Here is a 17,123-nt window from a genome sequence, read left to right on the forward strand (position 1 = left end):
ATTAGAGCAGAGTATTTATAATAATGAAGGTATGTTTCAGTCATGTCTGCCTCAGTTTGGGTAGTGATGTAAGTGACCTACACACTGTGAAGCTCTTTCCCTCCAAGGATGTCACATGGATTATAGGGACCTGGATACTTTCTACAGAAAGTAGATACTTCCTCTCAGCCTCCACAAGCTGAGTGGTAAGTAATAAGACTTCAAGCTGCAGATGGTTCCAACAGGTTCATGGCTGGTCCATTATGTATTGAAGCAGCTAGTATATTGTGTTACAGAAGCAAGACTTTAAAATTCATGCAAGAAACTTTCTAGCTGCATGTGTTTATTTTCTGTAAAATATATGTATATCTGCATTTGATTTTCTTTTGTCATGGTACTTCAACTGGCAGCTCTTGCTGTGAAAATTTGCCAGACTGCCATTGTGGTTTTCTGTGTACAACTGCAGAAGAGGGCCTATTATACTATTCTCTGTGGAATTTTTCTTCCTGCAGTATGTCAAGTCAGAGTGGAAATAGAAAGCTGTAGAATGCCACAGAAGAAAACTATACAAGCCTGTGGTTTTAGTGACCTAATACTTTAATCCACAGTAAAAAGAGAATAACTGAGAGGGCTGAGATATTGTATTTCATTTTAGGATTCCTTTAATTTTTTTTGTAAATCTACTAATTCCCACAGTTATCAAGGACACAGCCACATTATCCTCAAAATTTCTGTGCTGTTTACCAGTTGCTGCAATTACTTTGTTTTTTACCTTTGCTTATTTCAGGCATTTAGCAGCATTTACTAAAACAGAAGGGGATTTGTAATGTGAATTCTTTCCCGTCTTCTGAGTTTCTGGATCTATTGTAGAGGAGGTTTTTTCGTAGTCTTTGTGGTAGCTTTGTGCATATTAAACCAAAGCCCTTTTTGAAATGGACTTGCAGCTGCACAATGGTTATGAAGTCTTGCATCTATAGTAAGATGCATTGATTATTTAGGCTCCCCACTCTTCCCCACCACCCTCTAAACTAAAAAAGCCACGCTTACTTATGGAAGAAATTCTCTCTGTTCATGTAAGAATTAATTGCTGTGGAGACACAGTTCAGTTTCAAATAACAAAAACTTCAGCTTTTCTCAGTGTATTTTTTTCCAGTGTTCATTTAGCAACTGCAAAAAGAAATGGCTTTTTCCAGCTACTTAGTATTGCAGATTAGCAGTTGTTCTTGTTTGTTAATTACAGCTGTTAGAATTGAAAAAAATATGCTCCCCTTGGGCATACTTTCAAGCACATATTTTTTGAGTTGACAGTTAAGACCTCCACTAGGGAAAGAAATTGTTTTGAGGACAAGTTACCATTTTTCTACACATTTTCTTTCATCACTAAAAACCAGAAAAAATCCAAAATGCAAGCATGTGATTTAAAGTAACATCGTTAGTTAATCTATGAAAAAAGTTTCCTAGTGCGGGGAAATATTTTTCAAACTTAGGATCATGGCACATTTCAGGATGTCTTTCAAAATTCTGAGATTAAGTAGTAGGTAAAAACCTGGACAAAAAACCAAAACAACTGTTCCAAAGTAGTATATATTTTTGTGAAGTTTGGGAAAAGAATTCAAGTTCAGGTGTGTCCTGATTTTGGCTGAGAGTTCCTTTATTCTCAGCAGCAGGTAGAGAGCTGTGCTTTGGAATCAGTATGAAAATAATGTTGATAACACACTGATGGTTTTGCTGTTGCTGAGCAGTGTTTACCCCGAATTAAAATCTGTTCACTGTTTCGTGCTGTGCCAGCGAGCAGGTTTCGTGCTGTGCCAGGGAGCAGTGATATTTCAGGGACCTGGACTGGCCAACAATGTATATTCCACTCCATGGAACCTCATGCCCAAATTATAAATTGGGGGAGTTACTTGAAATGGGTGCTCACAGTTCAAGGATAGGATTTAGTATAACCCAGTGGATGATGATGAGCAGTTTTTTTGTCTATTACTTGTTTTCCTCGGGGTTTCTCTCCTTTCTTATTTCCTTTTATTAGTGGTATTGCATGTTCCTTTGTTTAAATTACTAAACTGGTTTTCACTGGCAAGCTTTTTTTAAAATTCTTCTCCCCTTTTTGACCAGGATGTGAGGGGGAGTGTTATTAGTTGTGGCTGTGTGTTCTTAGTTGCCAGCTGGGTTTAAACCACAACAAAGTGTCATGCCATATTTTTACTTGGGTGGGCACATTACCACAGGTTTTGAAACCCCAGGAGTAGAACAAAGTGCTTTACATCCACTTGCTTATTTAAGGTGACTAGGTGGATACAATAAGACAGAATATTTACCACTGCTGTCTGTATTCCTGACAAGGAGTAAATTGACTGCAAAAGACAAAACTGAGATGCCTGGAACATGTTACTACTAATAGTGGTGTAAATTAAAGGGTATAGCTAGCTTTCAGAAAAGTATTTGATTTGGCAAATTCCATGATATTCTTTCACCTTGGAGTGGTAAGGCTCATCTCCTTGTAATATTACAGGCTAGTTTGTAAGAAGGTCTGGATGTCTTCAGTCTTCATTATTTGAAGTAGGTTTTGGCTGTCATATTTTTTGTTATATTTGAACCCAAGGCAATAATGGGCATGATTCTCAGTGTTCCTCCTTCTGTAGTTTCCATAAGGATTTCTTTTGCTTGTGCAACAGCATGCACCTTTCCATGTGGTTCCTGCTTTCAACCTGCTTTCTGATGTTGAGATTTTCTATTTGGACATGGTGGATCTCTGTTAATAACCTTCAGCTGATGTCCTTCTTTCTTGCTGAACATCTTTTATTGGGCTCATGTAATGCTTAGCATCCATGGTACCCAGCCACCATGAACTTTCTCCTCATGCTGCAGGGAAGAACCAGAGCTGCACCATCGCTTGTATCCAGTAACAACAGCCTTAAGTTGATGAAGCACCAGATGATGATGTTCCTCACATGTGAAGAACCATAAACTATAATGCAGAAGGATGACACCAAATTAATAAGGAGTTGAACTTGGCTGAGATTAGACACAATCTACTTACTGTGTGTCAATACTTTGATCAGTGTTTGATCCTTTTCATTCATTCTTCAGCCATCATTATTCCAGGTTTAGATCAATAGCTGAGATATAGTTTGGGAGAAAGGCATTGAAGTATCAAATACTGAAATCTAGTAGTGATCATAGTTTACAGGTGTTTTCTTATAAGCTTCCCAGCCTCACCTGCTCAGTGATGTATGAGTTGTGTGTTCAGTAAATAGAATCCATCTGCTGGAACTATAAGCAAACTGCAATTAAATTAGGGATTGCTCAATGACTTACGCAGGTTCCCTTATTTTGCTAAGCTGCTTTTAAAACTCAGTTCATGCCTTAGTGCAAAGTAAAATATAGTTTGAAACTTGAACAGTAACTTACATTGAGTAAATAGAAAGATTGATGGTGTCCTCTACTTATGCATTTAGCTCTTCTTGTTAGACCACAGTCACGTAGGGAGTTTCAGATACAGTGCTACGCTTAATTGAGTTGTGTATCTGAGTGTGTGCTCCTAGCCTTATTCAGTGTCAAGATAATACTGTGGTAGTCTCTGTGACATTAATTACAGGTAAGAGTAGTGACTTCGGAAGATGAGGCAACTTTTTTGTTAAAGAGCTGGTACCAACTGGATGATGCCTTGTCTTGGCTCACAAGTCCTCTGTGAGGTTATCACTCTGCAGGATCCCTCTGGCACATTGTAGAGCATTCTGATGTCTTAAATTGCAAATCCACACAGACAAAAAGGTTGAATGTTTTGTACTCTGTTTTACTCTCTAAAACTCTGTTAAGCTTTTCATGCTTCTGAAGTTGGGTTGGAGTGTAGTAGTGTTACCTTTTCTGTGGCCACACTTGCTTGCTTTCAGGACAACATAGCTGCTACTTGCAGCTTTTAGGTTGATCTTTACATAATCCTGTGGATTTTCTGAAGTGCCGCTTTTGTGTATTGGTCATGGAACATATCTTCACTCTGAAATTTTCGGAGACTTGTAAAAATTATCTGAGTCCATGACATGAATCCTAATAACAGATTAATATATGGTCTTCATATGTTGTCAGAGATGTTTCTTTTAACAGCGATCTTCCACCAGTGCATACAACCTTCGGAGTGATGAAAGGCAGAATAAAACCTTATGCCAAGTTTCTGTGAACTTGACTCGGTCCTGATTACAAAAATATGAAGCTGGCTTTTTCTTACACTGGCTTAGTGGATCTTTGCCAATTTAACTTTATACACTGAGACAGAAGTTTATGGCTTTAAATACAGTGTAGTTTATTGAAAACAGTGCTTGTAAAATGACAACTTACAGGCTGGAAGCAGAAAATACACTACTGTTCACTAGAAAATGGACTATTCTCTTTCAGTCAAGGTCTGGATGACCGTTTTTGGAGGAGTTAAACACTGAAGGTGGTGTGTGTAGCTGAAGTTAAATTACAAAAAGAAATAAGATCCTCACTCTTCTGGAATTCCTATGAGTTCTGTTTCTGTAGAAATTCATTGTAGACAATGAATTTTAGTTCCTTTATTAACCTCAGAGTTTTGTTCTTCACTGTGATATTGATGCAAATAGTATGTCCCATTTGGTGTTTTTTACCTGTGATTTCTTCTGTGATATTGAAGTTCTTACTGGTTATATTCCTATAACTTAGTCTTTTGCAGTAAGATTTTTTTTGCAGAAGTTGAAATAGCCTTATATATCTGAAATGATGGTATGGTGACTATTGTAGAAAAATCCAATTTTTTAATGTATGCTTATCAATAATTTTTGTTTGTCCTGTGGAAATGTATGAATGTGTTGTTTGCTATTCAGACTTCTAATTTTCCAGAGTATGATTAGTCTGTGATTAATTTTTGTATTAGACCTTGAAATTTGTTTTATACCTTATAATGGTATAAAAGGTGTTGTGTATTAATTTTAAAATGTATTATTAACAAGGTTGTAAACATTTTGGGATGTCTTTGTTGTTTTTTTTCTTTTTTGTTTGATATGCCTATTGGGATGGTCATTTATGACAGTTTTGGGGTTTCTCTTCCAAAATTTAGCATTAATAGAATTCAATTAGTGAATTCAATTAGGTGCTGCTTTTCTTACATTACTTTTACCTGACAATGAGAGCTCTTCTTGCTCCATAAAATGAACCAGTACATTTCGTAGAACTCATTTAGTCTTATTCGATCAGTACATTCTGAAGATGTTTTGAGAGCTTGACTGATTGTAGAATTTGTCATGACTCTGGTTTTTGTGGAAAAAAATATTACCTGATACTGTTAATTATTTGTTTTGTTTGATCTTCAGACATTACAGGAACATTTAAGAATTCCAGTTAAGATGCAGGATTATCTGGGTACTCTGGTAATGTAATCAACAATTGCTTCCAAAAGCTAGCTTGGTCAGCCGTTTCACTGGGCATTCCATAGTTCTGATGGGAAACAGCAGCCAAGGACTCCCTCATGTGGTGGGTGTTCCAGACTTTCAGAAGAATTGTGCTGCATTGTCAAAAGGCTGTTCTGGTTCTTGTGAGTAGAAAGTGTGTGTTGAAATTATGCAAGTGGGTGACTGTGGGAAGAAGTGCAGCAGTGGAAGCTCTTCTAGTGCTGAAATAGTTCCCATTTCAGCACCTGCTAGTTATCTGGTAATAATACCATTGTATACTAGTGGAGCAGTGTTGGGGGAAAAAAACGGTACCAGCTGCATGCTCAAGCAAAGAAGTTCTACAGCACTGGCTCTAGATTCTGTTAGGGAAGACAAGCTTCTCAGATACGCATGCACGAAAATTATCTTTCAGCAGCAGCTATTTAGAGAGGAAAGTTATGAGAACACCGGTCTAGTAGATAGCTAGACAGCAGGAAACATCAGAACCAGGCTTTATATTGTCCAGAAATGTCTAGGGTCAAACCTATTGAAATTTGTGCCCAAACAAACTTCAGAGAAGACCTAGTAGAATACCAAGATGCTTTAATCAGTCATGAAATAAAACTACTGTACTAATCAGCTGGTGTTAGGCAGAAGGCAATATCCATTCTTCTCAGGAGCTATAAAATGTTGCAGGACTACTGAAAAGGCAGCATTTAAGTTCACTGTGTATTTGTGAGGGACTCCACCTCTCTTGAAAGGGCTTATTTAACTACTGTTAGGTTAAAAGTTGTATTCATCTACCTTTCAAGTCTTTTAATGTATATCACATAGTTATTGAACACTTTAACGCAAAATTAACAGTTGAGATAACTGAACTCTTAGAAACATAAAATAGTTTGTTTTGGAAGAGAACATGAAAGATCATCAAACAGGGATGATCTTAGACATGGATAGTTTCCCATAGAATAAGTTATTCAAAGCCCCATCCAGACTGTTCTTGTACTTCTCTCAGGATGGGGCATCACAGTTTTTCTGGGCAACCTGTTCCAGTGTCTCACTGTACTCAGAGTAAAGCATTTCTTTCTTACACCTGATCTAAATCTTCCCTCTTCCAGTTTAAAGCCATTCCCCCTTGTCCTATCACTACATGCCCTTGTAAAATGTCACTTTCCAGCGCTCTTTTAGGCTCCTTTTAGGTACTGGAAGGTGTTGTAAGATCTCTCCAGAGCCTTCTCTTCTGCAGGGAGAACAAACCCAGTTTTTTTAGCTCATCCTCACAGGAGAGGTTCTGCAAAATCCTCTCCCTGCCCTGCTGGCCACACTGCTTTAGATACAGCCCAGGACAGCTTTCTGGGCTGTGAGTGCCCATGGCTGAGTCATGTCCAGCCTGTCGTCCTCCAGAGCCTCCATGTCCTCTTCAGCAGGCCTGTACTTACTCCATTCTCTGCACACCCTGTGTTTGTCCTTGGGATTTCCCCAAACCCAGGGCCTTGGACTTGGCCTTGTTGAGCTTCATGAGGTCATCACAGATGCATGCACCTTTCAAGCTGTCCAGATCCCTCTGGATGGCATCCCTTCCCTCAGGTGTATCGATGGTGCCATGCAGCTCAGTGTTGTCAGCAAACTTGCTGAGGGTGCCCTTGGTCTCATTGTCCATGTTGGTAACAAAGTGAAACACAGACAGTCCCAGTAGTGGTCCCATAGAATATTACTTGCTGCTTGTCCTTGGTGTCCACTTGGGCATTGAGACATTGACTGCAGCCCTTTGTGTGTGAACATTCAGCCAGTTCCTCAGCCACCATGGAATCCTTGTTTCTCCAGCTTACAGACCAGAATGTTGTGTGGGACAGTATCAAATGCTTTGTGTAACTGTGGGTAGATGACATCAGTAACTCTTCCCTCACCCACCAACACTTCAGCCCTATTGTAGGTCACCAAGTTTGTCTGGCACAGTTTACCCTTAGTGAAACCATGCTGGCTGTTGTCACCTCTCTGTTCTCTTTGTGTCTTACTATAATTGGACGATCTGCTTCATGATTTCATGCCCAGAGATGAGACTGACAAGCTTGTAGTTCCCCTACTGTATTTATTTCCCTTTTTGAAAATGGAGGTCATGTTTCCAATTAGGAGGAACTTCATCAGACTGCCACAGATTCTTAAATATGATGGATAGTGGTTTAGCTGTTTCCTTTGCCGGTTCCCTTAGGAAACCCATGGATGTATCTGACTAGGTCTTTCAGACTTGTGCACCTTCAGGTTCCTTAGATGACTTTGAGCCTGATGCATTTGTACAGTAGGTGATTCTTCATTGTCCTAGTCCCTTCTTTGCTTCTACAACTTAGGCAATGTGGCTGGAACACTTGCTGGCAAAGACTGAGGAAAGAAAAGTTGTTCAGTATCTCTCAGACTTTTCTATATCCCTGATAACCAGGTCATCTTCCTGTTCTAGAGAGGACCCACATTTTTCCTAACCTTATCTTTCACCGACTTTCTGTGTAGATGCTTTTCTTGTTTGCTTTGACATCCCTGGCCAGATTTAATTCTTTAGCTTTCAGAGAGGGTCCTATCCTGCTTTAAGGAATGTTGCTGCTACCTTTAAATGCAAAGCATTAAAAATGGATAAATGTCACCTCTATCACATCTACTTTACATGACCTCTTTTCTCTCTGGATAGCATCTATTTGTTCTTAAGCAGAGGATTTTCTTTGGGCTTTTACAGCTGCGTGCATTATTTATAGTTTATAGGAAATATTTATGAAACAACTTGGGTAAGATACAACTAGTTCATTTGTGTTTCTTCTCTGATAAGTATTGTGAATTAGCCTGTATTTTTGAAGCTAAAAAAGTCATCTTTCAAGGCACAATAGTAAATGCAGGAGCACTGTGACCATAGCTATGATTTCCTGTTTAGTTATTTCAACTTGAAACTTTTTTGGTCTTTTGGTGATAGGTGCTTATGAAGTCTGTCTGCTTTCCTTTCCTAAATACTGAATTAGTGTGTTCATTACATGTTTTTTAATGGTAATAATTACCTCATTTATGCTTTTTTGATGTACACTTGAATGTCCAATCAGTCTCTCGAGCAGTCTGATTAGACTGATTAGAATTAAATTGTCTGAAATAACTTTTTGCCCTTCCCCTCTCAAAATCCGTTCCATCTATTGACTATAGTGCCAAAAAGCAACTTGGCATTATCTAATTAATTACTGTTTAATTTGTGACATCATACATGTTGATCAAGTCGTATTTATGAAGCTCAAAAACATGCAATAAAAATTGAATAGTTTCCCCTCTTAAACTGAATAGCACAGTGCTTTCTGCACTTTTTCTTGTAGGCCAAAAAGACTGAACATTTGTCAATCACTAATGGATATAGTATGTCTAGGTTCAAAGAAATGCCTGACTGAATTTTTTTTTGCCACTTGTGCTTGAATTTGACTTTGTTACAAGTGTCTGCTACATAAAACATAAAATGTTAGTAATCATTGTGAGCCTCCAATGTGAACTTTCAAATCATAGCTTTTATTCTAACTTCTTTGCTCTCTTAAAGGCTTGTGAGATGCACTATTTCTACTATATGGTTTTTGGTTTTTCAGATTTTTTTGAAGGAAATTCAAGTCAGACTGCTTTTCCCCATTTATTTCCTCATTCCTTTTAGATCATTTAATCATTTTTACTTTTCCTAACCCAGGTGACTTTTACCAATCATTTAAGTAACTGTTGGGATTTTTCTGCACCATGTTGTCTAATATTCTTAGTGTCAAAAGCATAAAATCTAGCAGGAAGTTTACAGAAACATCTTTAAGCAGGTTTGTGAAGTACCCACATGGACTATCCAGGAGATTGAGGTCAACTGATAGTTAAATAAGAAACTCTTTGCGCTTCTTTATTTAGGATAATCTAAATTTAATAATACTTGTAGATCTGAGTTATGAGGTAAAGAACTAATGACGCAGGTAGTCTCTTGTCTGTTAAGGCTGAGTAGGCCTTAATTTTGAAGATCCTCAAAAAGTAAAACTGGTTATTCAAAATAGCTAAACACATAGTATCAGACAGAGCACCAGGACAGCTGACTTAGAGAGGTGTTAGAGTTTTTTCAGACAGTGTCATGAATCACAAATTGGAAACACAAAGCTAAGGCAAGAGTCTAGTGGAGCTGACCCTATCTTAGTAGGAGACTAAGCAGATTTTTGATACGCATTCAAGTCTGGGGATTGTTTAACTTGTAGATAGCTATAGATTTACCTTCTTTGTACTGTCACCTTTTTATAGACTCAGACACATAATCTTTTTTTAAGCAAATGTGTGTTCTGCAGGACCTTGCTGTCTTGGCAAATGGAGTTTGGTGTGGAAGAAGCACAGATGGAAGAGTCCAGTTTTGTCATTGTTCAGTCCAGTCCTTATCTTCAGGCAATACAACTAGTTATAAGATCTGTTAAATACTGAAGTTCCTCTAAAACATCCTAAGTGGTGGCTGATTTGGTTTAAATCTAGCCTCTCCTCATTTTATCTTGAAAGGAAATGTTTGGACATTGAGGAATGAGGAAAAAACTGCACAGAAGGAGAGCACGTTTGAGTTACCCTGGCCAGTTGCCTCTAATTTTATTTGAGTAAAATTTGTGCACAGTGGATGTGGTGGTCTCTCTATCTGAAATCCACAACAAGATGAGGCTTCTCTTTAGTAGTTGTAGCCATAGTGGTACTTGAATAAGCTTGGACTGAAGTTCTTGTCACTTAGAAATGCAGTTACTCCTTGTAACCCGTTTTGTATTTTCCCACCACCTGTCAGACATAGCTGGGAATGAGATATCTGATGAGGTGTTTGGAATAGCTGCTTCCACTGCATTTTATTAATGCTTGTCTGAATTTTCTGGAACTCAGCCATCTGTCTGTGAACTGACAAACCACTTAACAGGAGGTTAATATAAGTGGGAAGATGTAAATGTGGTTCCTCAAACACTAATTCCACAAATCAGGTTTGATTTACAGTTATTTGCATTGCTTGTTCAAAGTCAACATTTATCTTTCTTATGTGCTGTTGAAGATGATGATTTTTGGCTCTCAGTTATTGCTAATGTCTAATTAAACCACTAATCTTCAGGCAAAATTTTAATGTTTAATAAGTTTTGCATTTTCTTAACCTTTCTAAATAAATAAGGGTTTTAGAGAACACTTTTGAACTTTAGGTGATAACCTAAGTAAAACAAAACTGAAGTAAATAGAATCCCATTTACAGATTCACTGAGGTTGAAAAGAGCTTCTGGAGATAATCCAGTCATTTCCTTTTTCTCAAGCAGATTTTCCTCCAGCAAATTGCTCAGGTCCATGTCCATTTAGGCTCTTGAGTATCTCCAGGAAAGGAGACTTTACAGCCCCTCAGGTTGTCTGTTTCAGTGTTCTACCACTCTCATGGTGAAAGCTTTTCTTTAACTGTAAAATCGTAGAATAAAACTCCATAAAGTATTTCAGACTTGTTCTGAATAAATTACTGTGTTTTTTGGTGCACATTCCAAGGCTAGTGTCCTAGTATTTATCAAGTTCAACTAATAGAGTGTCTCCAAAGGAATGGTCATGAATGGAATCCTTTGTAACAGCTGGGTAAGCTCTTTGTCTGTAGCAGTTTGGGTGTTTTTTATATGAAAAGCAGAACACATCAGCAGAGAGGGATAGGAAAAATAATTTTTTCCCATCTTTTTCTGTTAGATCTGGAATTAGTGTTGTATTGGAAACGTCCTGTATGAAATACCTTTCTTTCACTTTGAGATTTTAACGTCTTTTAAGGTTGTCATTTAAGAGGGCTCCTCAGGAGATTAATAACAAAATACCTGAAATCAGCATTTCTGTATTAGTAGATAACACATCATATAAAATGAATGTACAAAAAGAAAGATGCCTCTCTTTCGGAGATGGTGTTGGGAAGAGTTTCTGCAGACAGCGCAGACAGTGGGAGTGATGGAGGTGACAGGTATAGAAATTGCTCTACTGTAATCAAACTAATGAGTAAAAAGGCTTCTAGGATTAGAAATGTAGCAGTATCTAGGCAGAGGTGTAAATGAATAGAGAAATGCTTTTGGGTGTTTCCATATGTTTTGTTACAGAAACATGACAAACTGCTGAGGCTAAAGGCATGAAGATCATGGAGTCTAACCTCCTGCTCAGAGCAGGGTTCTCTAGAGCAGGTGCTCAGTCTTGTGTCTTGTTGGGGTTTGGATTCTCTGTTAATGTGTGTATTAACCTGTTCACAGATCCATCTAGACAATATATGTTTGCCTGAGGTGCTTTGAGGAGGAGATATGAGAGAATGCAGATAGCTTTGGGGGGTGGGGTGGTGGTGTCCTCTGACCTTTGGTGCCATGGTAGGCATAATAGGTGCAAAATTGTAAATGCCAGTGATGGCATTACTAACTAATGCCTGGTTAGTAAACCCTCTTATTGTATCTAATTAAATGCAAAATTTCCTGCTGTTTTTTTGCATTACATACTTTTAAATGCATACTGTATAGATACCATACAAGAATTTGATAAAGCATGAATTCCATTATATCTTTTTTGGACAATGAATGAATATGTCATTTGTGCTTTATGTAACGTTGTGTACCCAAGCTAATCATTCTAACTAGCATTTTGTAAATTAGGTATGTTGGATGCTTCCCTATGGCTTGTTGACAATTTTATTTTATCTTGTTTTGGTGTCTTAAACCCAAAAATCTCAAACCAACAAACAAAACCACCTCAGAGTAGGGGAGTGTTTCTGTAGTATTGTTGCTAAGTATATCTTTTCGCTATGTTAAAATTTTCCACCTATTTACATTCTTATGCACTGAAAGTACTTCTAAAGTAGGATGCTAGTTAGGGATAGTGTACTGTAGGTTTTGAAGTTGTCAAAAGAGGACTACTGCTAAACTCGAGTGTTTTGTAAGTGCTTAGGCAAAATTAATGATTAGAAAAGGGGCTGTTGTTTAGAGATAAGAACTAATGAAAAATGCTTTATGTCCATCTGTCATCTGAATTTCCAGCACTAAAAAACCCTGAAAATAGTACTGCATCTTTGGCTGATATTTAGTTCTTGATCAGATACTTGTACCTTTTGTTTTGAATGTTGGAAGAAAATGAGCCTTTAAACTCGTTAATGAAAGGCTCTATGTAGTATAAGAATAACATCTGTAAATTTTTTTGGCTTCTTATTTGGCTCAAACTCTGACATTGAGTGACTTTCAAATGTACTTCATTTTCAAGCAGTAGTCCAGAATTTTGCCACTATACTTCTTCTGTTCAATAAAATGTTTAAGAGTAAGAAGTGGATTCCTGATATCACTTTAAACTTGATGCTTCTGCACATCCTCTAGTGTCAACCAGATCATAGCACTTCTGAACCTACTCTTAGTAGGTTCAGTAGGCATATCAGTTTTTAAGTCTTGCATTAAACTTGAATGTAGTAATTTCTGTGTTGATCACAACAACAGAGGAAGGTACTGGAAAACTACCAGTGTTAGTGGAAAAATTCGATGTTGTGATCCTTTGGAGTGGGAGGTGTTCTTCAGTATAAGCAATATTTGCTCAGTGTGTGTCTGTAGGTTATAAGTAATTAGCTATTCATTGTGTGGCACTGCAGTACTAATGATGTAAAACACTTTTATGTTTTTAATCAGGACAGAGCTTGGGTTATGGTTTTGTGAACTACGTTGACCCCAAGGATGCCGAAAAAGCTATCAATACCCTGAATGGATTGAGACTTCAAACTAAGACTATAAAGGTATGTAGGGTTAAAATAATTTAAAGAAACTGAACTGTTTTAACTTCCTGATTTGTTTTACAGGTGTAACAAGCATTCAGCTAATGTCAGTAGAATAAACTAGGATTTCATGTAGTAAATGGTTCTTTGTAGTGTTTATATTTAGAGTTAGATTAGGTATAGAAAGTATAGAAAATTACATTTTCCTAACCAACATAACACTTTAGATCTACAGTTGAATTGCTTTAACTGAGGAATTGTTACATACCTTAGTTGAAAAAATGCAATATTGCATGTTGTTTGAATACTGTCTGCTTCCTCATTTTCTGAAAGATGGTGTAACTTCCTTAATAATACTTCAAGTTTTATGGCGCTGCTTGTTCCTTTTACAAATCCCTGGAATGAAATGCTGAAATAACTATTGGTTATCTATGAATTACTCTATTTCTAGGGCTCTGGTCTTTACATCTCTAATGTTTGGTATTTCAAATTCTTTTTCTGTTATGTTACAGCTCCTCACACACTTGTTTACTAAATTCAGTTTCTCAAATTTCTAGAAACAAATCTTGAGAGTTACTTTTCTCATCTCCTTTTTTAATCCAATAACAGAAGACTGAGGATACTCATTTGAGCAATTGAGCTCCGAAATTCTGAGAGAGAGGAGATTAAATGAAATTATCAGGAAATGCAGACTTCTGAACATGTTTCACAGGTGTTGGTGCCTGAAAGCAGTGCATGTTCCAACTAGCTCATTCTTCCTCATTATACAGCAGGATTTGCTAGCTGATCACTTGGATAGTGGCTCCCTTCTAACTAGAAGCATGTTTGAGACATGAAATAAAGTTCCCCTCTGAAAACATTTGTGCTTAAAAAGCAGTGCAGAGCACTGAAAGACAGTTGAAACAAAAATAAAATACCAGTAGTTTTGGCAAAAGTGTCTTACCTGTAGTGTATTCATAAGATTTAATAAAGTGGATTATGCTATTTGAAACTTAAATATTGCTTTGTAAAAAATGGGGGCTCATGGCACACAAATACAATGGATGAAAGATGTGGACAGATCCTTATCTGCTGAAAGCTCCCTGTGTGTTTCTGGCACATGTCTTGTCCGCAGTCCTCTCTCATTTTCTACTTTAGGGGAAAATTGAGCAAATTAATTTTGTGCTCCAGGACTTTAGAAGCTGTCTTTTGTGTGGTCATGAGAAAGGGAATCTGTTTGTATTCCTGTAGTATTGTTTGGTATGTAATGCCTTGGGTTAGGCCAACATTACTTGTATGTCCAGGATGGTTTTGGACATGGAAGTTCTGTTGACTATGTAGGCAAAAAAAAAGGAGGTGGTTAGAGGAGATCAAGCCAGGTCTCCCAAATCAAAATGTTCCCTTCAGGGGAGTTGTGTTAACTTACGTCACGCGGGCCATATTTGAATTTTTAATCCTCCTTCACCTTGCCAAGTGATTTAAGTGATTAATTTAATTAATTTTCACATTTTAAAAAAAGGTGAAAATGGAGTAGACAGATATGAGTGATGACAGCGATGCTTTTTATTTCCTGCATTCCCAGGACCAGAAAGTGGAATTGTAGGTTAGATACCAGACAAAGACCTTCACAATGAGACTAAACTCAGGTGTTTGTACATTAGATATCTTTAGCTAAAGCAGAGCTGAAACTCTGGAGTTGTCATAAGCTAAAGTGATAGCCTCTTTGCTAAAATAAAGAAAATCTCTGTTTAATTAGAGAAAAGTATGTTTAAATGCTGATTGTTAAGGTTTCAAGTAAATTCTGGCTCTAGTTACCAGTCTGGTCTGTTGAACTTCAGCAGCACCTTTCAGTGTTAGTGGGCATGATTTGAGTACAAAAACTACTTTACTGTCTTCTCCTTTATTTACTCCTCTTCCTTCTTGGACATGGGGTTTCAGGCCAAGTTTTTTGTGATAGATTTTCCAAGATCACAGAATCATAGGATGTTAAGGGGTTGGAATGGACCTAAAAGATCATCTAGTCCCAACCTCACTGCATTTATCTGTGAAGCAATAGAAGTGCCCAGCCTACTGTTTTGTAGGTTACATGTTCCTCAAATCGGCCAGGGAGCAATGGTGAGCAAAGGTCAAGTTGATGTCCGAGGTATTTTCTGGCTCTGGAGGAAGCATCTTGGCTGAAGGAAGTTGGCTGAAGGAAGTCTCTTATGAGGTCTCAATCAAAGGGCCTTTGCAGAGGTTACTTCCTTTTTATAGACCCCACAGTGTTCCTGTTTGTCCAGAGTTGGTAAGTCAGTGACAAAAACAAAAAACAAAACAAACCAAAAAACCCCTCCCCCTCCCAAAACAAAACAAACCAAGCAAAAAAAAACCCAAAAAACCTCAAAACAAAACCCCAGCCTGTTTGATAAACTCAGAATCTAACCCATAACTTCCAGCTTCAGAAAATGTAACTGAGATGTTTATGTATACCTTCATACAAAAAATTATTGAATAGGAGTGCTAGTGTATATTTAGGTTTGAAAAGAAAAATATTAGGGGTTTGTGCTCTCTGTGCATTTTTGGGACTTCTGCAGGAATGCTTAGTACTTTACTAGATTGATGGTTCAAGTTTGTTCCCCATTAGTATATAAAACTGGAAGAAACTTTGCTGGTTCAGTCACAGTGTGATGTATCCTCACACTGTGACTGAACTCAGTGTAATCCTACTCAGAGGAAACTTACTGTCCTGACCCTGATGTGTGATGCTCTGGATTGAGGTTGTGACAGACACCTCTGATCCACAGCTTCTATACTAGCCTGCACATCATTGGATATATTTTTTGTCATCCCTAAGGGCATGCCACTTCGTGTTTTCTTGCAATAAAATACACTGAAAAATATGGATTTGCAAAATGCTGGATTATGGATTGGGTTTTTTAATATTGATAGCAACACAAAATCCAATTACCTATTCCCCTTTTTAAAAGAAGATCCTGTGGAATGCTTCATGGAATACTTTACTGAATTTTTTGCAAAATATCTCAACCAATTTTCAGGTGTATATCTCCAAAGCAAGGATTAGCAGTCTTAGTCTTCTCTAACCTGGTGGCTGTTGTATTGCTTTCTGATTTAACTGCATATTAAGCGTGGGTGTGTACTCTGCTGGTATATATATATGAATCTACTTAGGGGTGTGTTAGATATGTGAACCCTATTCAGGTGGATGGTATGCATCCATTATTATACAGTGCCCTTTATTGCATAATTTATGGTTTATTTGCACTGTAAACAGGCTTATGTGTACTGCACATAGCCTGTGAAGTTTGGGCTTCACTAAGTTATGCAACTTCAATGTGGAAACAATCTCATCTTATAAAAGGTAAAATATTTTCTGTGGCTTCTGTTTTGGAAGATGATGCTGCTGGCAAGTTTATCTCTGTTCTATTTAAGAGACAGTAAAAACATGGATTTTTCTGCCTGGAGTGATTTTTCTTCTTACCTGCTTGCTTGTCTGTGACTTTTTTTCATTTAGGGTGTTCTGGAAAGATCAGTTCTTCCCAAATGTGGAAAACTCAGAGAAACAAACTGGTTATGAGAGTCACTGATTTACACATAGGGTTCTGAAAATTGAGTGCATATTCTTTTTTCTTGGCTTTTACTTGGGAGAGGAGAAGTGCTCCATGGCTTCCCCTTCCCTTCGTTAGGGGTTTTTTTAATGAGAAAACTCCTGAAAAGAAAAAAGATCCAAGTAAATTTATTGTGAGATTATCTGAACAGAAATATCTTTCAGTGTGAAGTAAAAGAGTTGTGTATTAACAAGAGAGTGTCTAAAAAGGGGTGGGAAAACAAATGGCCTCTCTGGACTGGCTGAGAGACATGCGGGTGGTGAGTAGGAGGCAGTTTTTAATGTAGACAGGAAGACACAGGACAATATTTTTGACTTTTCTTCATGGATGTTAGGCTGCCTTAGTGATGGACACAGTCCTTTGTGGATTGTAGCTGCCAAGGGGACACTGAAGATGACAGTAATGCTGTGCTTGTTCCTCCCTTTTGAGTGCTTGAAGTGGCAG

The 17,123-nt window shown here is 37.7% G+C and overlaps 1 protein-coding gene across 9 annotated transcripts in view; it reads left to right on the forward strand.

The window, feature by feature from the left end:
- ELAVL2 (ELAV like RNA binding protein 2) overlaps positions 1-17,123 on the forward strand; it is a 94,799-nt gene that overhangs the window by 61,425 nt on the left and 16,251 nt on the right. For all 9 annotated transcript variants that reach the window (XM_030969535.1, XM_030969529.1, XM_030969530.1 and 6 more), the window contains one exon: positions 13,013-13,116. In XM_030969535.1, coding sequence (XP_030825395.1) covers positions 13,013-13,116 — 104 coding nt within the window. The remainder of the gene's footprint in view (positions 1-13,012; positions 13,117-17,123) is intronic.

The sequence above is a fragment of the Camarhynchus parvulus genome, chromosome Z (assembly GCF_901933205.1).
Source record: "Camarhynchus parvulus chromosome Z, STF_HiC, whole genome shotgun sequence".
NCBI lineage: Eukaryota > Metazoa > Chordata > Aves > Passeriformes > Thraupidae > Camarhynchus > Camarhynchus parvulus.